The 24763-nt window shown below is 42.9% G+C and overlaps 1 protein-coding gene across 13 annotated transcripts in view; it reads right to left on the minus strand.

Annotated features, from left to right (window-relative positions):
- Positions 1-24763, minus strand: part of Sv2b (synaptic vesicle glycoprotein 2B) — a 169298-nt gene that overhangs the window by 104516 nt on the left and 40019 nt on the right. For 8 of the 13 annotated variants that reach the window (XM_060367367.1, XM_060367365.1, XM_060367356.1 and 5 more), the window contains exon 2: positions 8009-8100. The exons of the other annotated variants lie outside the window; for them this stretch is intronic. In XM_060367367.1, the coding sequence (XP_060223350.1) occupies positions 8009-8060 (52 nt within the window). In that variant the 5' untranslated portion in view covers positions 8061-8100. The remainder of the gene's footprint in view (positions 1-8008; positions 8101-24763) is intronic. 13 annotated transcript variants of the gene reach the window in all.

A 24763-nucleotide genomic window follows, 5' to 3' on the forward strand; every position in this document is an offset into this window, starting at 1 on the left:
CAGTGGCAGTAAACCCATGCCATGGAGTTGGGGCCTCAGTTACATGACCTTAAGCAAGTTATTTAACCCTCTCCACTGGCTGAGTTCCTTCACCTGGCAAAGGAAGATAATTATATCTGCCTGGCAGGGGATTGTGAGAGCTTAATGAGCTTTTGGATCAGGGTAATGGTTGAATAAGTGTTAGTCATTATCATCATCTGAACCCCATATGCTTTCTCCACTATCTGACTTTTGAAAATGTTTATTTCTGTTTTCTAAGGAGATTTCCAAAGGATACTGACCTGTAGGTAGAGAGGCTAGGAACATCTTCACCCCCTTCTGTCCTTTAAGCTTTGTTGGAGAAACATATTTCTTAAAAGAGCTATGAACTCTAGGCCAACAAGACCAGGGCTCTTCTGAGCAGTGGCTAGAGTCAGCTTCAGACCTCACAGGTTCTGCAGCAAGTAATGCCTTTTGATCATTTCAAAGAGAATAGTTGTACCAAGTTAAAAGGGCTATGTGCAGCTATCCAAAGGCTTGCAAACAGTAGAAAATAAGCATGTGTTACATGCCTTTACTGTGACTTACAGATCAAAACAAACTTAATTTTGAAGCTTAATTTCTTTTCTTTTCCTATCACTGATATTCAACTGGATTATCAGAAACTTTTATGAATATTTATGCCATTTGAAAAGGATATTTCATTATGTTATTTCATTAACATGAACAGACCGAGTGCTTATGTATGTTTTCTGTGCGCATTTATGTGAAACAGCCTAAAAAGTCTTAAGAAGACTTTGACATTTTGGCTTTTTTTTTTCCAGAGAAATCTTTGAAGAGCTGAAAGATTCATCTGACTGCTCAAATTCTGAATAGCATGGTGAAGGTTGTATAGACAAGTGGGGTGCTGATGGTAAAATGAAACACGCTTTGATGTAACAGAGAAGCTACGAGTGGGCGTTTCTCAAGATCACAAAGAAAGCAGCCACAGACAAACACTAAAAAGCAAACAAGTAAAAATAGAGTTAGGAATAGGGCACATCTTAGGAAGCATTAGCCAAAGGTAAGCTGATCCTCAGCAAGTAACTGGCACCTCTCCTCAGCAATCACAACATCTGGCATCCATTTCATGATGCTCAGGCAAGGCTCTGAAAAGTTACTTTTGCCAAAAGGTTGCTACGTGCAGGGCATCATGCCAAGCATCTTACAGCCCTACCCCACCCCTCGGGATGGGAACCATTTGTGTTTCCATTTATTGTGTATATGTAATGTGTGAATGTGTCTGTCTTTCTTTGTCTCTTTATTAGCTTCCTGTGGAAAACTAAAGCTCTGGGAAATTAAATGACCTGCCTCGGAACATGTAGGAAAATCAACGGAGAACCAGGCAACGTGACTGAGAATCCATGGGTTTCTGGGGAGACAATAAAAAAAGATGCTGAAATGTTAGGAAAATATGATATTGTATAGCTGGGCCTTTTGCAATAAGAGAGAAAAAAAAACACCATGTAATTTTTTTTTTCCAGACCAAACTTTGTATACAGCTGAAATGGAAATAGAAAGGCAAAGGATGCTGGGGATGGAATCTTGTAAGCTTTGAGGGCTTTCCTGAGCTTTGTGGTGCTTCCTTCCTTTCCTTTTTATCTTTGGGTTTTGTTGTAGGTAGAGTAAGCTTGAGCCATACATACCCGGGGTTCAGGTGTGGATCCTCAGGTGCCTTTCACCTTCTGTTTAAAACATGGTCTCTCATTAGCCAAGCTAACTGGCCTGTGTCTGCCTCTCATCTTGCCATCTTTGAGACAACAGGTACAATTTAATAATGTGAGTTTTGGGAATCTGGTGTTCTCATGCTCAAAAGGCAAATACTTTTACCTCAGCCCTTTTGTTTTTATTTTATTGTTGTTGAGGTTGTTGTTTGGGGAGAATTTTTTGTTGGTTCATCTTGTTTCGATTTTTTTTTTAGAGTTTAGGTTTTGTCTACTTGTTTGTTTGTTTGTTTGTATGCTCAGACATAGTTTGCTATGTAATAGCCCTGACTATTCTTGTACTTATTACATTGACTGGCCTAGCCTCAAACACCTAACAATCTCCCTGTCTCAAGCTCTCAAGTTCTAGGATTACGTGTGTATAAGCTAGTACACCTGGCCATCTTTTCTTGCAATACATACTGTGAAATATAATTTCTAACTACTCTAATGATTTTTGAAGTATTTTTAATAGACACATCATTTACCTGTTCAGGGAGTATAGTGTGACATTTGAATATGTGTGTGTGATGTACAAGGCTAAGATTAATCTGAAAAGCTTTTTTAGGAAGGGATTCCAGGTGGTTAACATTAAATAACAGATTACCAATCTGAAAATTAATAGTCAGGCAGAATAACCAGTTTGGTAACTATTGTGAGGCGATCACTCTTCTGAGTGATCATGTATCATTTGTTCCCTGTAACAGTCATGATTGGAATATTTGTGAAGTAATGTAAAAAATTTCATAAAATAACATCTGGTCTCCTAGCCAGCAAGAGGAAGGAGGGAAGGAGGGAAAGAAAGAGGAAAGGAGGAAGGGAGAGATTTACATTATGGCATCTTAGGAGTTTAAATCTAAAAGACAAAGAGAGAAAACGAACCCTTAAAATTTAGTGTTTTCTTCTTTCATTTTGAAACAAACGTCTCCACAGGTAGGATCTGGAACCACAATATCACTGTCTTTCTTAGGGGGGAAACTGGATTCAGATGAAAAACATACTGGCAGTTGAAAATGAATTCAAGTAGGCAAGCCAAGAAGAGGGATATTTTCCACATAATTAATTTAAAGCAAAGGTCGGTTCCAGCATGGAAAGCTGTTCTCCAGCTTAGCAATCTCCCAGGGCCCCTCCAAGGCCTTCTGTCTCACTGTCACGTAAGGAGCACCAGCTCGCTTCAGACCTAACACTACATTTGAGCCTCATATGGTAGCTGGTGCTCAGCAGGGGCTCAGCTAATCCCCGCTGAATATATAGGCACATGCACCCATGTGCATGGATAAAAAAAAAAGCTAGCAAAAAAAAAAAAAAAAATCCAAAACATGGTCATTCTTGTTTCCAGTCTCTGAGACAAGATTATGAAATTGCCTGTCGTTCTGTTGATGAAGTTTACCTCATGACACTAATCAGGACAAGTTCATGAACTCAGTCCCCCTGGAAGCCAGGCAGCTCTGGGATTCTGAGTCCCCACACTCTGCAGATGGCTCAGGCCATAACCTCTCAAAAGCATGTGAGCTGCCACCAGGGCATCTTAGTTGTGTCAGCCCCGAATCAACCCCAGTAAAAACAATTCCAAAGTCCTGTTCTGTATCCGAGTGCCCATGTGGTGCCTTCATTGTAGGGGCTTCAACTAAGTTGTTTTGTTTGTTTGTTTGTTTGTTTTGCTTAGTTTTGTTTTTCCTGCTACCTGTAAACATTCATTCAGGAAGCAATGCCAATTCTTCTGAGTATTAGTTGACCCCAAGGTAGGCCCAGATGTCAGAAAATTCATGTTCCAAGCCCCTGTAGCACTGTGGCAAGCATTAAGAGACCAGCTTTGTATCCACTTTTCATGGACTGCACATTCCAGGGACAAGATGGACATTACAAATACACAGTCTAGTAAAACAATAGGAAATGCATCACTTGTAGTGGCCCTCCTTAATCCCTACTTAAGTTTTTGGAGATGTCCCTAGAAATGTACCCTTTGAGTTGAGAGCTCAATGAGGAATAATTAGAAAAAAATTTAGATCATAAATGCTGACCATATACAAAGTTTGATTAATCATGGGGACCACTCCCTTCACTTGAATTCTTCAGATGATTCCCTTTGCCTGTCTGTTGTCCAATATTAAAATATCCTCTAGAGAGTCAGTTATTGGCCAGAAAATACTTTAACCTTAATTATATAGATGTAAATGAAGAATAGTTTGGATAGGAGCTGTGTAAACATTTGGTTGAGTCACTGGTTGCAGAGCACCTATAAACAGTTCTCAGGTCCAGTTTAAGATACATGGCTTCGTCTGTCACAAGTCTGAGGTATGTTTTCCCCCAAAGAGTCCATGAATTATGTCAGACTCCATCGCTGCTTATTGCCTTGCTCATAAGATATCACCTGCCTAGGCAGAGTTCCTCTGCTGAATGGTTTTAATGAAACTCACAGTCATTTTCTGTGTGATACTCAGGACATTCATCAAGAGTATGAAGAAAATGAAAACCCCCGGCCTCAAAACTGTGTGAATGTCAATGAGCAAACAGATCAAGGAAGCAAACAAGCAAGATCTACATTCAGGAGACCACAGAGGAAGGGAGGGGAGTGACTATTTGCCAAGTACAGAATGGAACATAAATCGAATTTTCTTCCTGGCCTTTGAAAATGTTGACATTTTCATCTCCTCATCATTCTACATGTCTTATTTTTATAACTTGCTTAACACCCTAAATAATGGCCTTGGGAAAAACAAACAAACAAACAAAAACCTGTAGTATATTCTGGAGTTTTCTTATTGAAACTGCCATTAACAAGATAATATGTCCACTTTCATAGCATGGGAACATTATCAGGACCATGTTTCATTTCTCTCCATCGCCCAGAACCTAGCATCAATCCTCACATAAAACCCCATTAGCCCCTAAAGCACTTACAGAGTAAAAGCAATTTGTCAAATGGCTCAGAATCAGTTGGAGAGAAAGTTGAAGTTCATGGCTTTGGAGTCAGACCCATGAGCTTTTGAATTCTGACTTCTCTTCACTAGCCACTAAGCAATGGAAAACAGCTCGCCTTTCTAAGCCTCGAGTTCTTTTCCTGTCAAATAGAGATGATAAAGACCACTCATACCACCAGGACATGGAGAGGACAAATCAGGCCCTGCAGGCAAAAACATCAGCACTTACTAGGAATAAGGATATGTATGTCCTCTTTACAGTCCCTGAAAATGACCAAATGATATATCAGCGGAGTGAATCTTTAATTTTTATTAGTAGAAGTAAAATGGAGACACAGACCTCTTGACATTCAATATGGCAAATATTTTGTTGGAGGTAAATGTGTGTTTGTGTGAGTGTGTGTCTGAGTGTGTATGTGTGTGTGTGCACAAGTGTTTGGGGTTTGTACACCTATGTGGAGGTCAAGAGGTTGGGAGCCTTCCCCTTTTCCTACTTCACCAAGTAGACTAGATTAGCTGGCCAGTAAGCCCCCATCTCTGTCCCTCGCCTCACTTTCACTGCCCCTGGCTGTTTCTGGAGCTCATGTTCAGGTCTTCTAGACTTAAGCCATATCCTCCCAAACCGAACCGTGCACTCATGGGTCAGAAATTCCTTCCTCCTCTTCGGCAACAGCTACAAGGCTTACAGAGAGGGTGCCAGGTCCGTGGTTTTCAGAACCATGTGACGACCATGTTAGTGACTTTTCTTGCGGCAGGAGGACAATTTAAGGGATGAAAGGTTTATTCTCTGACTTATGATTTCAGATGATTCAGGCTATAGCCTTTAACTCTGCCTTCTTGGGCAGAATCTCATGGTGACAGGAATCTATAGCATTATGGTAGGAAAGAAGCAGAGATAGAGAGAAAAGGCACTGTGCACTCAGGAAGGAGAGCCAGCTCCTCCTGCACCTGCCCACGTGTTCTTTATAGAGATGTGTGCACGGACCCCTGGGCGCAGCCGTTGATTTCTTTCTTTTCTCTTTTTTTTTGGGGGGGGGTGGAGGTGGGTTTCTCATTAGGTACCTCAGGATGGTCTCAAACTCATACTCCTCCTGCTTCAGCCTCTCAAGCGCTGGATTGAAGGTATGCTCCACCATGCTCAGGTAGCTGACATGTCTCTTATGTGCTGGGTTGCTTTGTATGTATGTGTTTACGTGTGTTCAGGTGCTCATGGTAGGAGGTGCATGTGTGCTCGTGTAGAAGCCAGAAGGCAACTCCAGCCGTTCCCTTGGATGCTCTCCACCTTGCTTTGGGGGACAAGACCTTTCACTGGGGTTCCCTGGTTTCCTGAGACTGGCTGGCCTAGTCCTCCTGCATCTTCCTCCCTAGCATTGGGATTAAATACACCTAACAGCACACTCCCATTTTGTTTTGCTTTTCCTGTGGATTCTAGGTATTAAACTCGGGTCATCAGGCCTGCAAAGCAAGTGCCTTTCCAGCTGAGCTACCTCCTCAACCCCAGATGCCTAGACCCACTGCTCAGGTGTAGCTCATAGACAGCTACCTCCATGTGAGTTCCCGAGTAAGGGGGTCAGGGGATGCCTCTGTCATGAACATGTTTGCCTGCTCTTTGATCACTTGCCCCTGGTGAAGCTGCCTTGCCAGGACACAGAGGAAGAGGATCCAGGCAGTCCTGATGAGACTTGATAAGCTAGAGTCAGATGGCAGAGGAGGAGAGCTCCCCCTTTCAGTGGACTAGGGAAAGAGGATAGGGCGGGGGGGGGGGGGAGAAGGAGGGAGGGTTGGACCCGGAGTTGATGGAGGGGGGCTACAATTAGAATATAAGATGAATAAATTGTAAAATAAAAAAATTTTAAAAACAATGTGTCCATTCACTAAAGCATCATAAAGCAGGACCATCAACACTGCTACCAATCTGAAAAGTTTTTGTATCACTACTGAGTTTTCACTCACAAAATGGGGGCCTGGGATTGGTGTTTCAAGACACACTTCTCCAGTCGACGGTAAGGACTGTAGCATTGCCAGCCCCACTCATCTTTCTCCATGTGTGATCCAGGAGGCAAAGAATATTCAACAGAAAAATCCCCTTAAAATCCTCCTCAGAACATTGTTGAGTCACAGACCTTGTCAAAATGCCAAAAAGAAGAAAGCGTAAAATAGCAGAGCTGGCCTTTGTGGGTTAAGTACAGCATTTTTCCATAAGAAGGAAAAACCGCTGTCGGATCGATAGTGCTGCCGCAGCCATCCATCCTCCTCACAAGTAAAGATGAGGCTGTTTCAGCGGTCTGTGTGCTTTACAGCTGTGGGCACAGCCTCTGCAATCCATTCCAGCCAGTCACTCAGAGAAAATTAGCTGCCAGCTTGACACACGACCCGGACGAAAGACCAAGCGAGAGGTGAGTGCAGTGAGCAGCCATAGCCACAGAGAGAGGGGGAAGAGGAAAACCACCAGGCAGCCATCTCCGACCCCCAGAGCAAGCAAAGCTCCTCATGCTCAGAAAGATGGTAGCAATACTCCTGTGGACACTTACTATGTGTTTTATATATACCATGCAATTGTATACCATGCCTAGAATTATGAGCACTATTCATGCTTTTTAGCAGCGATTCTCAACTTGTGGGTTTTGACCGCTTTGAGGCTGAATGACCCTCTCACAGGGGTCTCCCAAAACCATCAGAAAGCACTTATATTTACCGTACAGTTCATAGCAGTAGCAAAATTACAATTATGAAGTAGCAACAAAAATAATTTTGTGGCTGGGGGTCACCATAATACGAGAAAGTGTGTTGAAGGATACCCGCAGGGGGAAGGTTGAGAATGGCTGTCTTAGAGACAATGAAACTGAAGCACAGGGTGATCTAAGTGCTTGCCTGAGATCAGACAGCACAGCTAAGATTCAAAGGCAGAAAGCCTTCTTGTAAAGACCCTGTTCCCACAACTGCCAACAGCAGAGTAGCTGAGCAAAGATGGATGATGGACGGTCTCAGGAAAGCATTCCCTTCAACAAAAGGAAAGCAACCAATTCTCTTCTAAACACTCCTCTCACTGCCTTATTTACACTACTGATTTTCCCAGTGAAAATCACAGGCATGCTACACAAGAGGGTGATTGCAAGTGGCCAGGTGACCTGCACATAAACAGTTTTTTTTCACACAACGTAGCCTGGGTGTGACCTCATAAACCACCCACCAACTGTCCACACCAGTGCAACTCCGCCCTACACCATCTCTCGGCATCACCCTGCTCATTAACACCACCTAAAATGGCCTCACCTATTCCACAGTTACCCATTTCCTGACCATCTCTCACACCTTAGACCGAACTTCCCTGAGGAGGGCTCTGGTCTGCCTTCCCCCAGCACTCACCAGCAGGCAGAGCACTTCCTGTACACAGACTGTAGAGTGGGCAGCTGTACATCAACACTTGTGTGTTCCCGTGATTGGGCCTCTTCCCTCTGCTGTAATTAGAAAAGAGAGATGGGTACATATAACTACATCCTTCTTGAATAGGGCGTACCCTGTAACTCGTGAGGAAGGAGGAGGAGGCGTAATTAGTGCCTCGTATGCAAAAAAATAAAGAAATGCCCTACAGATATCAAATGAACAGTGAATCCTGAGAGGGGCCATTTAGAAAGTAGCAGTAAACTGCTCCCGTTAAGGGAGGGAGGAGTCTTCAGCCTAGCATTTCTCTGCACAGCCAGGGCCCACACTGTCTTTTACTTTACTCTAAGGGCTTAAGGCCTCATAGTCATTTAAATTACTAACAATCTCAATGGGGCTTCTGGGAAAGATGGAAGGAATACATCCCCTCTGCTGATTACAGTGGAAACCCCTGCACAAACTAGACAGAGCAACTACACAGGGATTCTAAAAGGCAAATAAGAGCAGGCATGCTGGAAAGGGAAATCAAAACACAGGGAAAAGACAGTGTAGTGTGTTCCCTGGCTGGATTTCCTTTGAACTCTTAGTTCTCCCGGCTCACACTTCTCCAGCAGGGACCAACAGACACATCTCTCAGGAAAACTTCCTCTTTGTGTCCTGAAACCAATGAGTGGGACCCCTGTGAGGCAGAGAAAGTGATGGCCTCCTCACTTTTCCCCTTCTGGCTGTCCACAGTCAAGAAAATGTATCCCCGGAGCATCCATGTCATTCTCAGCCACCCAAGCACCAAATCTTAAGGGAAAATCCTGCTCTCATGACCACAGGAATGGGAGTCTTTTGTCTGAAGAGTAAGGAAGGAGTCCCTTTGATTCTTTTTTTTTTCCTTTCTGTTTTATCTCACTGTTCTGACTCAAGAGGCCAATCCTGTGAAGAAATGAACAGGAAGAAAAATAAACTCGGATTTCTAGCCAGGGAATCAAGAAAGGGGGGACTCTGGGAGCCAGAAGATGTGCGGATGATCAGAAATTGGAAGAACCTGACAAACACTATCTTACAGGTGAATGGCTGGATCATTTCCTAGCTGTTCCCATGTGAGCTCAAAGCCACAGAGCAAACCCCCATGAAAACTGATGTCAGTCAAGACCAATCCGTCCAGAGGTACACCCAGGAGGAACACACACACCTGCAAAGGCCTGGAACACTAAATTGCCATTAGAACCAGAGCCCATGGGGTGGGGCACAGAAATTGCCACCTGAACCTCACTGAGCTGATCACCTACCCTCAAAATACAACTCCACATGCTCCAGGGGATTTTAACAGGGTTTTGAATCTTCTAATGCAACGTTCAAAATATACAATATGCAACTGATCGGGATAAATGACTGCTCAACTGTGGACTTACTCACCCCTAGGTATGGTTGTGTATGGTAGGAGCTATAATGATGGATAATGAAATGAGATGGGTTTCCTGGATGGTCCAGGCAACCCAACATCTTCACTGGGTCCTTAAAAAGCAGAGTCGGGGAAGAAGTAGGCAAAAGAATGTGGAAAAAAGAAAACAAACAAACAAACAAACAGCCAGTGATGGGATCTAAGGCAGAGAAGAGGCCACAAGGAATGCTGGAAGAAGGAATGTAGCTACCAACATCAGGCCTGTACAAGCACAAATTCATTTTAGGCCACAAGGTTTATGGTCATTTTTTTTTCAGAGTCATAACAGGAAACTAAAGGGCAATTTTAAATTATTCAAACAGAAAATTACGGAAAAAAAAATCTTGTCAACTCTCAAGGGAAATGACACCAAGTACCAACCTCGATCTGATTCTTTACGGTTTGAATACGTGAGTGTTTAGATGCCTGGTGCCAAGTTGGTGGTGACAGGTGTTGCCTCTAAGAAGCAGGGCTCACTGATTGGTCAAAAGACTGACCTCCCCTCCTATGCCATCCTGTCTTCTTGTATTATCACCTCCCCAACGATGCCACCAGCACAAGGTCCTCCCAACGTCCCTAAAGCCAAGCTGATGCCAGTGCCATACCCTTCAACCTCCAGAACTCAGGGCTAAATAAACCTGTTTTCCTCATAAAACAACTGTCTTGCCTATATTTCACTGTAGTAACAACAACAACAACAACAAAACAAGCTAATTTATTCCAGATTTGGAAATTGTAAAAGACGCTAAAATAATGGCTCAAGCTATATTCCATGAAATGAATGTAAATACGTGAATGAAACCTTCTCAATATGGAGTATGGGGGAAGAATCCAAAGGAAAAGTTTAGAACCAAGATATAAAGCTCCATGCAGGACTCAACAGCACAAGAAAAATGACAGAGGAGCGAATATATAAACTTGACAATAGATCAGTAAGGAATTGTCTAGTCTGAATGGTAGAGGAAAAAAATAAAGGAAAAAGTCAGAGATCCAGGCACCTATGAAATAGTACCAAGAAGTTTAAACATAAGCCAGGCGTGTTCGCCCACAATCTTGAGAGGCAGAGGTAGGAGGCTTTCTGAGTTTGGGGGACAGCATCATCTCAATGTGAATTCCAGGACAGTAAGAGCTACACAGAGAAACCCTGCCTTGAAAAGAAAGAAAGAAAGAAAGAAAGAAAGAAAGAAAGAAAGAAAGAAAGAAAGAAAGAAAGAAAGAAAGAAAAAAGGAATTTTAAACATATATGATTAGAGTTTTAAAATAGGCAGGAGAAAGGAAAGAATATATTTATTTAATTCTTCTCAAATTTGCTGTAGGACATAAATTTACAGACTTTAAGAGCTTCAGTGAAGCTCAGTTGAGACAAACATCTTCAAAAAAATGCAAATATGATCAGGCATGTTTTAATCAATTTCCTGAAGGCCGAACTACTGTAATATTTGTAATTATTTTTTTGTAATTTGTAATATTTTACAAAATCATGTTTAAAAATAAATAAATTTAAGTGTTCATTGTGAGATGCTTTACGGATGTAATTAAGTTCTCGGGTAAGTTCCGCTGAAAAATAAAGAAACAGGCTCTCAGAGATAGCTCAGTCAGTAGAGCCCATGTCATCCTCAGAGCCCATGAGGAAAAGCAGAGTGGGGTGGCATGCTTGCAACTCCAGCACTGGAGAAGGGGAGGCCAGCAGATCCCTAAGCGTCACTGGTCAGCCCGCCTAGACAAGCCAGTTCAGAGCACACAAGGTGGTGTGGAATGGCATCCAGGATCGACCTCTGGCCTCCATACCCAGGTGCACATATGTCCATGATCATACACACAAGCGCACACTCTACCTAACTCAGAAAATAATTAAGTAGAAATAAGCAAATGCCCCTTTTCAAGTGACTCTGTAGACCAGAAGCAGGAAATCAGAGTCTAAGCATGAGAATGGACCCGCTGTTTTGACTTAAAGATGGAGGGAGACGTTTGATTGGCAGTGTGTGGGTGTGGATTCTAGGCCGTGTGACAACAAACAAGGGAATGGAGACCTCAAAGTGTCAAATTCTCAGCATTTCCTGGCAGGGCTTCCAGGGGAACTCAGCTGGCTGAGGCCTGGAGGCCCCTTTTGTGATACCCTCAGTGGGGGATGCAGCCATGCTTTGCCCATCTTCAGAACAACAGAAACAAGAAGCCAATGGTCAGGAATCCAAAGTGTCCAGCTTGTTACAGGAATAGAAAATGAATCAATAGCACAGTTTTCTTAGTCAGTGAGGGCAACGTCTCTATTTCTTTCCAAGGCTGCACAATATTACATTACTTGCTATTATTTTGATGCAGCAAAAGTATATTCGAGCACATCGCTATTTTTAAAAAAATTTTTTGTTAGTTTCAAATAACCCAGGAAGTACCCTTAGGCATTTGCTGAAATTTTATGTGTGCTATTTTTTTTCTGGGAGACAGATTGTTAGAACAAGAGTGACTTTACTAAAGGATACACATTTTAAATGTTAACAGCTACTATCTCAGTAATATGTAGAAATAAATTGATTTATACTTCCAGACACTTGATTCTTCGCCTCTTACATTGCTTGTGAGTGTTTTAAGTTTTTATTTACATGACTACACAGTCAAAAGTTTCTCCTTGATTGGTCTGTGCATACCTGGGCTAACTAGAGATGTGACTGTTTGTTGCTTTAGTTTTGATAAGACATTCTTGATTTATCTTTTCTAAATAATACAAATATTCTCTTCAGATCTACACTCTCATTTTTCAAATTTTTTAAAAGATTTGTTTATATTTTAAATATTCGTATGAGGGAGCAGTGTGCACATGAGCACATGTTCCCACAGAGGCCAGAGGAGGCCACAGATTCCCCAGAGTACGAGTCACAGGCAGTCGTGAGCCATCTGATAGGATGCTGAGAACCGAACTCATGTCCTCCGCAGAAGCGGTCCTTGTTCTTAATCCCTCAGCCATCTCTCAACCTCACATTTTAAAGGTCTTTGTCATGGATTTCTTTTTTAATATTTAGGTTGTCCAATATATTTCTCTTAGTGATTCTTTTGCCTACGTAAACCTTTAAGTATGCTACTGCAATACGATACTTGGTGATTTCTTGTTACACTGTCAACATTTTCAATCACTTTATTGACATAGAACTTAACACTCATCTCTAGGTTTGGTAAGTCACGTAGTTCTAATAGTCATCATCACAATCCAGATTTAGAATACCCTGTCATTCCATGTTGCTACCATTACCCCTTGCTTCCATTTCAACCCCCCCCCAAAAAAAAAAACCATTCATATCTAGAGGATCAGACTTTTCTAGAGTTTCCTATAAACGGAATCCTACAATTATATAGTCTGTACACTTGGCTTGTTTCACTTGGCATATGTTTTGAAATCTGTGCTGTTGATTTATCACTGGTTCTGTCCTTTGTGTTGACAAGTAGTGTGCCCATCCTCCCTATTTGTGGGTTCTACATCAAGTAACCATGGATGAAGAATGTTCCAAAACATTCAGTATACTGAGCGTGTACAGAATTCTTTCTCATCACTACTCCCTAAAAATATGCTACAACAACTAAGGAAATGTAAAACACAGTCCACTTAAAACACACATGTGGTAAGACCAACCAAATCAGAGCCTCCTGGGTCTGATGTACACTCAGAAGTTGGACCCAAATATAAGGGCCAGAATACGGAATCATCACTGACCTCCATTCATCTGGACCACCATGAATGGTGCGCACACTATGCGGAACCCCTGAATGTCCGAGCCAGAGCAGAGATTAGCAGGTCCAAGCTCAAACTTTCACAGGTGGAGACAGCAAAGAGCAGAGGAGGAAGCTGACCACCCACGGGCACAGAGATGGAGCGAAGTAAGGATTCAACCAAATCCTCCAAGTCAAAGATCGGCACCCATGGCCTACAGTCTCAGACCTGGAAGAGTTCAACCAGGAGGATGGTGTGGGTGGGGAGAAACTCGGTGGTATTAGAAGCACCTGATGTTGAAGGCAAATGGTGCACTCTGAAGTAAACACGGGAGACAAGGCGGACAAGGCCAAGTGGGGTGAAAGACCCTGGGTCCCACCCGTTCAATGAACTTGTTCCTCTTCCTACAAGCAGAGTCTTGATCTAGATTCCAGTTCAAATCCTGGCTCTGCCTCTTAGCTCTACCACCTAGTCCCAGTTCACTAACCCTAATGTGCTTCGGTTCTCTCTGTAAGAAGGGTTGACGACAACAATCTCATCACGGAGAGCTGTTGTGCTGACTAAAGGAGCAAGGATGCACAAAATGTTTACAACAGGTTGTTGGTGTCAAGCATCAAAAAATGGTCAAAATTCCGTGGCGGCGGCGGTCATTGGCCTTCCCAGGAAGGGTATTCTTCTCGCTTTGCTAAACGTACGCAATGTACATATCAAATAGTTCTCTAAATATATGTGTTCATGCTGCTGTGAGTTTTGGTCAGAGAAGTTTCTTTGGGCAGCAAGGAGCAATTATTGCAGAGGCTCATCACTAATGAAAGACTATTGAATAATAATAAATGACTGTTGAGTGCTTAGCCTTAAATGAGACTTGTGTATCACCCTCTTTGAAGCTCAGGGAACATCCTCCAACAGGGGGCAGAGGGACTATAAACGCTGGAAAAAAGGGTCTTGTGTTGCAGAATGTTGTCTTCAGAACATGACAAGGCTGTTGCACTCATGATGTCTCAACAGCTGTGAGGACTTTTACAAGACTGAACAAGATTAGAACCGTCAACATGTAGTCACGGAGGAAACAAAAGTAGAGGGAGTGCTTTTTGGAAAGAGGAAGGAATACACAGGAGTTGGAGGGAGATAATTAGAGGCTCGTGGGAGGGTAAATATAGTCAAACCACATCATACATATGTATAAAAAGCTCATAATGAAACGCATTATTATGTACAATTCATAGATGTTAATTTTTAAATTTATGACAAGTGTCTCAAAGAAATCCATGTTTTAAGACAATTACCCTAGGTAAAATCAACCTGGAGATAAGCAGAATGCTGGAAATAATATATTTTATGTAGCTGGGATGGGCAGAAAGAGAAGAAAAGAAAAGGAGAGACAGAGAGGCTGAGTTTCCTGAAGGGCTGTGAACTCTCCCCACTGTGATCTAGAACATCTCTCCTTAAGCCGTGCCTTTTTATTGAAGCCTCAGAGATGAGGCTAATACAAATCATTTATTATCCATAGTGATTTTGCATCCATTTCCTCAAGAGAATGCTTCTCAGAAGGCTCAGAGGACTTTGATAAAGGCAGAAACGGAGAAAAAGAAAAAACTCTTCCTTGAATCCTACTCTGAATTTCCAAGTTCAGCCCCTACTGCCGGCTGCCACAACTTGAATGTGTGATATACACAGGGCCATCTCCTGACCCACTGAGTCTCCACCAAAGTCAAGGGCAACAACAGAAGATCCTGATTAGCGAGAGGCTCTTTTGCATCTGCTCTTGTTATCTGAGCCTTTAGCTTCCAGATAGGTCATCTGTGCCGCCACTTCATGGAAACATAAAAATTGCAATTAGCAGCCCACATAAAGGAAGTAGGAAGTCCTCCATGTGGCTTGTAAACCTGGGGAAGTCTATGCCTGTGAACAAAGGCTGACAAGGGTGTTACAGCCCGGAAGCTTTCCAGGTGGTGTTTGAAGCAAGTCATAGGAGCTTCCCTGGGAATGTTTGATTTTCCCACTGAATTGATCACATCTCCGTGTATCTGACATGGACTTTTGACTAGAAATTACAGGAGAAGGTATAGTGACTTGACTTGTGTATTTAAGCCAGGCCAGTCACCAGCAAGAATGATCAGCCCAGAGCCACTGGCACCAAGCTCTTCTGAGCCTCTTTCCCTCACTAATCTGCTTCTGCTCTACCGGTTTCTCCCAAGCGCTTGGCTCCTGTGTCTTGTTTCCCAGCCTTCTGATTTTTTTAAGGCTCAGGTTTTATTTTCCTGAGCTTGAACTCTTTGGATGCTCAAAGTGTTCCTCCCAGCTCCAACTCCAGAGCTCAGGTAGCCTCTGGTGTCTTGAATAGTAGTGCCAGGTTAGCCCCTAGGAAGGATGACTGGAACAGAAGAAATGGGGACTCTGTGGTCCTATGCTTGACTGAGTTGTAGTCCCCTGACTCTGGAAGTCCCTGAGTGTCTCATAAACCTTTCCCAGGTGTTCATGCTCATCCGCTGACTTCACGCAAGGGACTCCATCTCCCAGCAATCCCTGTGTCATACAGGGCCTATCCTCAGTGTGACAGGGAAGAGACTCACCTTTGTGGTGCTCACTCCCAAGTGTCACCGGCTTTACAGTTGAATCCCTCTGAGACTAGACTCCAGCCTCCATCAGCCCAGGACCCCTTATGACAGAAGCGTAAAACATCCCTTCACTCCTTGATTTCTGTTTGACTTTCTTGCCTCTCTCTGATGGAGTGCATGTTTTACTTTGATGCCTATGTTAACCCATGCAAATATTGGTATCTGGACCAATAGATTCTTGAAAAGAGAGAAGATATTTTGAAAGTTCGCATAAACATGGGTCTCTAGGGAAGTCATGTGGGTTTCAAGGATTTTTAAATGAGTGAAAATCCACCAAGTTAATAGGGCTTTCTTAACCGCCAGGAACAAGAACCATCACATGATATCTAAACACTGAAATCTGATCTTTCCAGCTTGGTCAAGAAGTTTGGCTTATTTTAAGTTTTTTCTTTGGAGCAAATACAATTCAACTGAAAAGTTTTGCTGCCATTGTTATCACTGCCATTGCTGTGTCCCTTTCATAAAGACTATCATAGGAGGAAAGGGTTTCCCTTGGTATCAGGCAGTTATAGGTGAGTCAGTCCCCTGTAAAAGTATCTGCTTACCTAAGCCTAGTCTTGGAAGCCTCTAGCCTCCACACAATCTAATCTATGCCTAGAATGTTTTCAGCCTCCGAAACTTACTGCTGAATAAGCTCACCCTTTCTAGTTCTTTCTGAATTCTAGTTGACTGGTCCAACTCAGCTGTTCTGGCTCAAACTCCTCTCCAAGCTGACTTGATTCAAACTGGCAACTCTCTTGACCTCTGACTGAATTGCTCTTGGCCTCAAACTAACTCTAGCAATATATTCTAATCTTCTGGCTCCTTCTTATTCTCTGACCCATTCTGTCTTCACCTGTGTCTAGCTTGTTCTCTCTTCAACATGTCTCTCTCTGTAAGATGCTCCCAGTAAAACTTCCTCCTCTCTCCATCTCTCTCTTTCTGTCTGTCTCTCTCTCTCTATGTCTCTCTCTGTCTTTCTCTTCCCCTAAGTCCTCATTTTCCTGTCTCTTCTGGTGAGAGTTGGGCATCTCCTATCTCTAGCTCAATCTGTCAAATCTTTCTCTTATTCATCACTTTGTCTGCCCCTCAATTTGACATCAGTTTCAAAACATCAATGTTCCCTTCTACAAATTGACTTTACCTTCATTGTTTGGGGTTAAAAGTGTGTACTAGGAATGTGTCTATATTCCAGGCAGAGGGATTAAAGGTGTGTGTTAAGGGCATATCTGTATTCCAGCCAGAATAGCCACACTGCTGTATTAAAATCCCTCTACAGTCCCCAACTTTGATCTTCAGCTTTTAGGAAGAATACTCAGGCACAAGACCCCAACGTACACACCCAGATCTGGGACACAGAGCTTTGTTTGGCATCTTTGATAACAAAATGTACTGCATTCAGATCCAGAGGAAGCCAGAGAGACAAAACCTGTACAAGACATTCCGGCCACATTCTCAGATTGTAATGAACAATAATTACATAGATTTCTGTGTGTCCAGAACCCATGTGCTGGTGATTGAGTGTACAGAAGCCAGCTAGGCTGGACCACGGGTACTGAGTTAAGCTGAGATCACCTGCATTGAGTGCTCACCAGGAGCTGGGGACACAGCTCTCTACTCTGGACCTTGAAGGGAGGGACTCTATCATTTACAACTCTCTCTCTCTCTCTCTCTCTCTCTCTCTCTCTCTCTCTCTGCCTTCCAGTGTTCCACCTCAAACCCCAGCCATGCTCATTCATCTCCATTATATTTTTGGTATCAAGCTTCTTCCCTAAGCAGTTTCTTACAGTGAAATCTAGGATATAGTGGAAAGGACAGTAGACTGGTAAGAAGAAACTGAGTCCTGAGAGTAGGGCATCAAGCAGAACTTAGACTGTGTGGGAATTTATAGAACAAGTAGCTCACCAATAACAAATAATTAGCCATGGAATGGGATGTTCAAGCCCTCCCCATTTGCTTCCCTCCATCATGACGATCGGGGCCTGAAGACCCACATTCTTAGATAGAAGGTCTATTAGTTTCTCAGGACCACCATAACAACAGACCTAGTCACCACAAATTGGATAGTGGCTTCAAACAACAAAAATTTATTTTCCTAGAAGTCAACATCAAGATTTCAATAAGTCCACTTCTCTCTGAAAAAAAGGAAAGAATCCTGTCGTGCTTTGTCTGGCTCCTAGTGGTTGCCACCATGGCAGAGCTTGTAGCTGTATCACTCCAGTCTCTGCATTGTTACCACGTGGCCCTCCACATATGCTTCTTTCTTAAATCCCCCCCCCCTTTGTATTACTCAAGGTAGTAAAACTTGGATAGCCTGCCCACATTTGGTACTCACTCCTTTCCTATTCCATCCTGACCCTTGTCTCCAATCTTTTGTAGAATAGGAACTGACCTTCAGCAGTTAACCTGCCCTTCTAACTCCTGATCTCTGATGACGCGGATCTGGCTCTGAAATTCATTAAGGCACTGGCCATTTGGCAGGTCCATGGTGCAAGCTTGTCTCAGCATCCCAGCTCACAGCTATGAAAAACTGTGTACCACAAACCCCAGAGCTGACAGTCTGCTATGGGCTACTTCCTCAGACATACAAAACAACCAGGAGAGGTAGTAACTGTGGTTTTCCTATTGCAAAGATGAGGAAAAGTGAGAGTTAAATACCAGCTTCGGGGACACATATCTACAGAGTGCTAGGACTATGTCTCGAGGTTGTGACAGTGCGGCCAGAGCTCCTAGAGCATGCCAATTTCCCAAGAAAGTGTGACACACAGTCATTGTAGACACTGGAGAGGGTGCACACACATGGTCTCAACTCTGAATCCTGGAGCTCTGGTTTGAATAAATATGTCCCTTTAAAATTCATCTATGGGGATTCGCTAGGCTAATGGTTCTGAATGAGAAGAGATTGCTTATTACTCCCATTGTTTTTCTCAAGAGTTTAAGAGGGTCCCCAAATCCTTCCATCTCTCCCACCATGCAAGAACACAGAACTCGCTATTTCTGCTACATGAGGACAGAATGACACAGCTTCATGTTGGAAGCACAGATTCTCTCACCAGACCCTGAATCTTATGGCTTTGTGGTCATGGACTTCTTGTCCTCCAGAACTGTGGGAAATTAATTTCTATTGCTTATAAACTACTCAGACTTGGATATTTTGTTATAGCAACACAAACACAGTAAGATGTCTGGCAAGATACCTTCTTGTGGCTCTCTTTCATCTTTCTTCACACATAATGGAGAAGGTATGTGCCTGCTGATGTTGAGAAGCAATGTGAAACTTTCCTGACATTTATTAGAATCTTCCATGTCCTACCATTTTTTAAGGTAAAGTAAACCCCAAGCTCATAAAATTTAACAGGCCTAGAGGGGGAAAAAAAAGATGAATCCGGTCATCCTTTCTTTTCTATATTTACTTTGAATTATTATTTTGAATTATTATCATATTATTTTGCTTTTATGGTAGTAATTAAAGGTTAGGTGGCTCATTTTGCAGTACATTTATTTAGTTAAGTATAAGACATGACTCTGATTCTTACTGAGTGAGAAAATAACAGGGCGTATTTCCCCAGATGGAAAAATCAAGAAAGTGGTGTACAGCAGACTCAGAAGTAGGAACAGTGCCCCGTGCTCTACCACCTCTTAAGACTGGGACATTTCAACAGTGACAGCAACAAAGCTGGTGGCCCCTACCCAATCTGGCTCCAAACACCAGTCATTTAGAATAGCTACATGGCTGTTGTAACTTGCTAAGGGGAGGAGTCCACCACAAATTTTAGAAAACTTCAACCATTGCACTCCCCGCCAAAGACCCCACAAAGTTTACAAATTAGCTCATACAAGTAAATCTACCGTGGCCATCCATCCGCCTGGGAGCCAGAGGTGGGTAAGCCCAGCTGTCAAGCAAAGCAAAAAGAAACACTCTTTCTCCTTAAGACATGCCGCACATTCAGATCTACTTTGCGTAAAAACTGCTTCCTGAAAAACTTTGATCTTGAAAAATCAGAGACTCTCAGAGTCTCACTGTTGGGAATTGTGTCTGTAGGAATGAAGCATCCCACTTTGACACAAGAAAGCAGCCCAGTTTCCAGCCACGATGTACAGCTTCAGACAAAGGTTTTCTTACGCTGAAGACAGTGTTCACATACACCTCGACTTCGCCATTTCCAAGGAAACAAGAGACTTGATTCAACCCACTCAGCATTGCTTTGTTTTCATTTTACTGAAGTTTTGCCCTTCCCCCAAATCCTACCCTACTTCTGTCTTTCCTGTATCTGTATTGATGGAATGCCCCCACAGCTTGAGCATGCTGTCTCTCTCATAGAAGTAGGCCAATAAATCCGACTTTATTGGGACATAGATCTGTCCCTGGTGAGCTTGCACTGACTGAATAAAAGCTGTTTATATTTAACTTTCATTAGTCTGTGTCTGATTTTTTTTTAATGATTGTTTATCCCTTGGAATAAGCAAGCAAATAAGTTGCACTTCTCAAGCTCTGTCAGAGACATTATCAAGCTGTGACTTAACTCCTCTACAGAAACCACCTGGTAATTAGAATCCACTCTCCTGCGCCACTGTTAATGTCACGCTTCATCTGTTTGGGGGTTTGCGCCTCTGTTTAGTTTCAGTGAGGCCCTGATCTGTGTTGTAAGGAATCACAGGGGTTTGAATCACCCCAGGTGTCTTCACTGCTTGTGTTCCCTGTCAGCTTGGGGCTGCATGCCTGTGATGAGGTGGCTTCTGCAGTCAAGACCACAGCTCTCACTGAGTCAGCTTGATAAGAATCCTGCAGATAAAAAGGGACCACACCCTCTCGCCAGCCTCATGGGAGGAGGGTCTTGTAGTTTAATCACAGGACTCTGAGAAGGACTCCTGCTTACTCCCCCCCAGCACCATCTGTTCTCCTGTCTCTGTTCCCGACAGGCATCTGCTCTCTGCTCTTTCCAGGCTCTGCAGCTCTGCTAACCTAAGGCTCAGACACAACTGTGCAATGAGCTTTGCTACAGGCCCTGTGATCCTCAAAACTCAGTTCACAAGACCAAAACTCAAGTCAGATTGGTGCCCTCTTTCTTGGTCAAGTGCCCACGCAATACAAATGCCGAGAGCTGTTCCTCCCTCCAGCAGGTCTATGGATCAGGATCAGATCAAAGGAAGAAGAGAGGCATTCTGAATCCATCTCTGTGTCAACTTTAATAATAGAGAATAAGGCCGAGCCAAGTTTTATGCACCTCTTATTTCGCTAATGCAGATCTTAGCAGCTGTCTGATGCTTTCATCCTTTGGGAGAAAATGTCAATAGACCAGGGGTATGGTTCAGCCCCCCATGAACTGAGTGGACTGAACTGAATCGGAGACATGACTCTCAGAGCATACTATCAGGAGGCGGGGAGGGAAGGAAGGAGAAAGAGAGGGAAGGAGGTAGGAAGAGAGAGAAAGAGGGATCAGAGGGTCAGCACAAGACATTCTCTACCAGGAAAACAACTTTCAGCCACTGGCTTGGCTTGAGTTGGTTCAGGAAACTTATACCATTATTAAATCATTTTGTGAATTTGAAAGGTTGTCTTCCAAGGAAGAACCGGCAGGCGTTGGGAAAGAGTCGTCAACAGGCATTTCTGCATCCACTCAAGAAGGTGTTATCATCAGGCAGCCTTACATATTTCCAGCTCTGTGACTGAACTAAACCCCTCTCTGAGCCCCAGTTTCCTTGCCTGAAAACTACCTTGCCCAAAGCTGAACTTAAAAATGATAGTGTAATTTTGCTCTCTTTAAGCTCCAAACACATCTCACAGTTGGAGAGGCCGCAAAGAGTCTCAGTTCATGTTGAGAAGTCAACAGTTCAATCAAGACTCTTCTCATGGATTTTTATTCCAACCGTGGTAGGTTGACCCCAAAGAAAATGCCATAAGAGCGCAGGTCTCACCTGAATAAAGTCTTTGATGGCAATATACCATGCCTAAAGATTATAATTTATAAATTTAATTTTTTGAGATAAAGAACATGGGAATCTTGAGCTGGAAAGATTTCTCAATGTTTAAAAGTATTTAAAAGTATTTGTTGTTCTTGCAGAGGACCTGATTTGGTTCCTAGCAACTACATGGTGGCTCACAACCATCCATAACTCCAGTTTCAGAGTACCCAGTGCTCTCTTCTCACCTCTGTGGACACTGCATACATGTGGTACACATATATTCTTGCAGGCAAAGCAGTCATACACATACAATAATTAAATATAAGAAAAAATTTTAAATGGGACTGGAAAGACTATTCATCAGTTAAGAGTGCTTGTTACTCCTGCAGAGGACCAATGTTCAGTTCCCAGCACCATATAAGTCAACTCACAGCACTGGTAATACCAGCTCCACACGATGCCCTCTTCTGGCCTCTACAGGCACCAGCACACATCCGCATATGCACACACACAGACACAGATGCACACCTCTATCTCCCTCTGTCTCTGTCTCTCTCTCGTAGATGATGAGCTGTCTTCTTGTTTAGACTTAAACTCCAAGTAGAACATCAGCTCTCCCGGGTCTCCAGATTATTGAATGCAAAAATAATGTGAACAAATGAATAGATAATATAATGAATAGATAATATATGTACATTCAATATTACATAGTAATATTGTATTACTGTGGTGGGCTAAATAAAAATGAACCCTACAGGCCTGTAAAGGGTGGCACTATTGGGATGTGTGGCCTTGTTGGAGGAGGTGTGGCTTTGTTGGAGGAGCTACAACCCTAGGGAGTGAGGTCTGAGGTCACAGGAGCTCAAGCCAGTTCACTTCTGGCTGCCTGATGATCCAGATGTAGAACTCTCAGCTCCTTCTCCAGCAACATGTCTACCTGCACACTGCCATGCTTCCCACCGTGATGATAATGGACTAAACCTGAACCCGTAAGCCAGCCCCAATTAAATGGTTTCCTTTCTACAGAGTTGCTATGGTCATAGTGGTTTTTTTTACAGCAATAAAACCCTAACTAAGGCACATACACACACAATGTGAGTATATATCTACATATGAAGAGATTTATATCATACATTGATATTTCCCAGTGGTTCTGTCACTCCATGGAACCCAAAATAATACCTGCAGCTTCTTCCTTTGTCTCTCTTCCCTACTCTCCTAGTTTTCTTTACCATCCAAACAAACTACTCTCACTTGAACCTGTGTCTCGAGATCTGCCTCTGAGGGCTCAGGCTCAACAGCCTGACCACCTATATTCCCAACCTTGTCTCCCTTGCTGTCTTTCCATACCAGCTTCCTACAGAGTACAAAATGGCTGTAAAATTTAGACAGTTATCCATAGAAATAGATGGAAAGTCCTCAAAAATGTCTTTACGTTCTTGTTAATACAGGAAAAAAAAAAAAGAAAGGAAGGGAGGGGGAAGAGAAAGAGGAAGGGAAAGAGGGAGAGAATAAAAACTCTGTTTTCCACCCTTCTGTCCATCTAAACAGTGTGCCAATGCCCACTGCCTTGCAACTATAGAGAATCAATAGCCCCTTGAGCCCTGCAGCTCTAGCCATCCAGGCTGAGCCCAGGCTAATTATTTCATTTGAAACACTGTGTCTACAAATATTTTAACTCTCCTTTCCCCCTACTCAGACAAGTATGAGGTTCTTCCCAACCATATCAGAGGGGTTTCTGATCCAGAGGAGAAAACAATGTTTTCTGAAACTTGTGTGTTTCAGAAGCCCAAGAAAGAGATTCTAAGTATGACTTGAGTGTCTTAAAGGATGGAAGGAACAAGGTAGACAGAACTCCTGTGCTAGGGAAGAAGAGCAGAAGCAAGGTTTGAAGCCAGCACATCTCTAAGGTGATTCACTTCTACGGCACATCTCAGGGGGCTGCAGGAACAAAGGACCACGCAGGAAGGGACAGCTCAGTTCTCAGTAATAGCCTCCAGGGACTTATAAGCCTAACACTCTGCTTAGATGTTAAGGAATTCAGGGAGGTAGGGCTAAGCTCCTTTAAAAGCACAAGACTAAAAAATTGTCCACAGCCCAACACCAACATCTCCACTATTGTGCCAGTTGCTAATGAACCAAGACCATTCGTTTTTCATTATTTCAATAAATGTAAATTCTTAGGCATTAGTGATCTGGCTAGAAGAGAGTTCACCATCTAATTATGGCTATGAGTTGACTATGAGACAATGGCTCATAGCCAGTTTGTAGGCTCATGGATTGAGTTTCAAATCTCAGAAGTTTCCCAGACATCAAACGAGATGACTCAGACTAGAGAAGTAGTTCTATGATACATTAACGGGTGAGCAAAGAAGACTCAGAGATCAAGTGTCTTTCCAATAATGCCACAGCAATGATAGGTTGACATTCATATCCACATTTGACTGGTTTGGTGCATGGTGGCTTCCCATTTGATCACCATTCTCCAAGCCCACAAAAAGTGAGCTCAGCAGGAATCTGAGAATGACTCTGTACTTTAATCCCCGCTGAAGCTTGCCAAGAAGCATTAGTTATGTCTTGTCATTCAGTGTGAATGTTCTTCAGAGCCAACTGCTACATCTGCTAGAATTCTAAGTGGCTTCCATGAAAACCAATCCTATTCATCACAGCTTAAAGAGAAACAGTAATCTCCTATAGGCACACATTAATTATCCTATTAGAAACAAGCTAGACTTAATTATAGTGCCTCCCTAGTTGGAAGGAGAGAGAAAGAAAGAGAGAGAGAGAGAGAAATGTGCCAGAAGCCAAAGAAGGCTCAACTCTACATTCCAAGATGAGAGTGAGAAGGGTATGTCCTTGTCTACAAGCTACCCCCTTCTTTGCTGGAAAGCATAAAATTTTAAGAGGTCAACACTCCAGACTTTGTCACTAACACAGAAAGCCTCTCTAAGCATTGCCTGTGGTGTATCTCTCTTTGGGGAAAGACACTAAACCACTGGAAAAAAATGTGCACATCAATTATTAAGAATGCTTACATCTAGAAGAAAGGAAAATTGCATGTCATTTTCCTGGCATTCAAATGTTTTCATTATTTATTATTAGAATTCATC

This window comes from Meriones unguiculatus, chromosome 14 (assembly GCF_030254825.1).
Source record: "Meriones unguiculatus strain TT.TT164.6M chromosome 14, Bangor_MerUng_6.1, whole genome shotgun sequence".
Lineage (NCBI taxonomy): Eukaryota > Metazoa > Chordata > Mammalia > Rodentia > Muridae > Meriones > Meriones unguiculatus.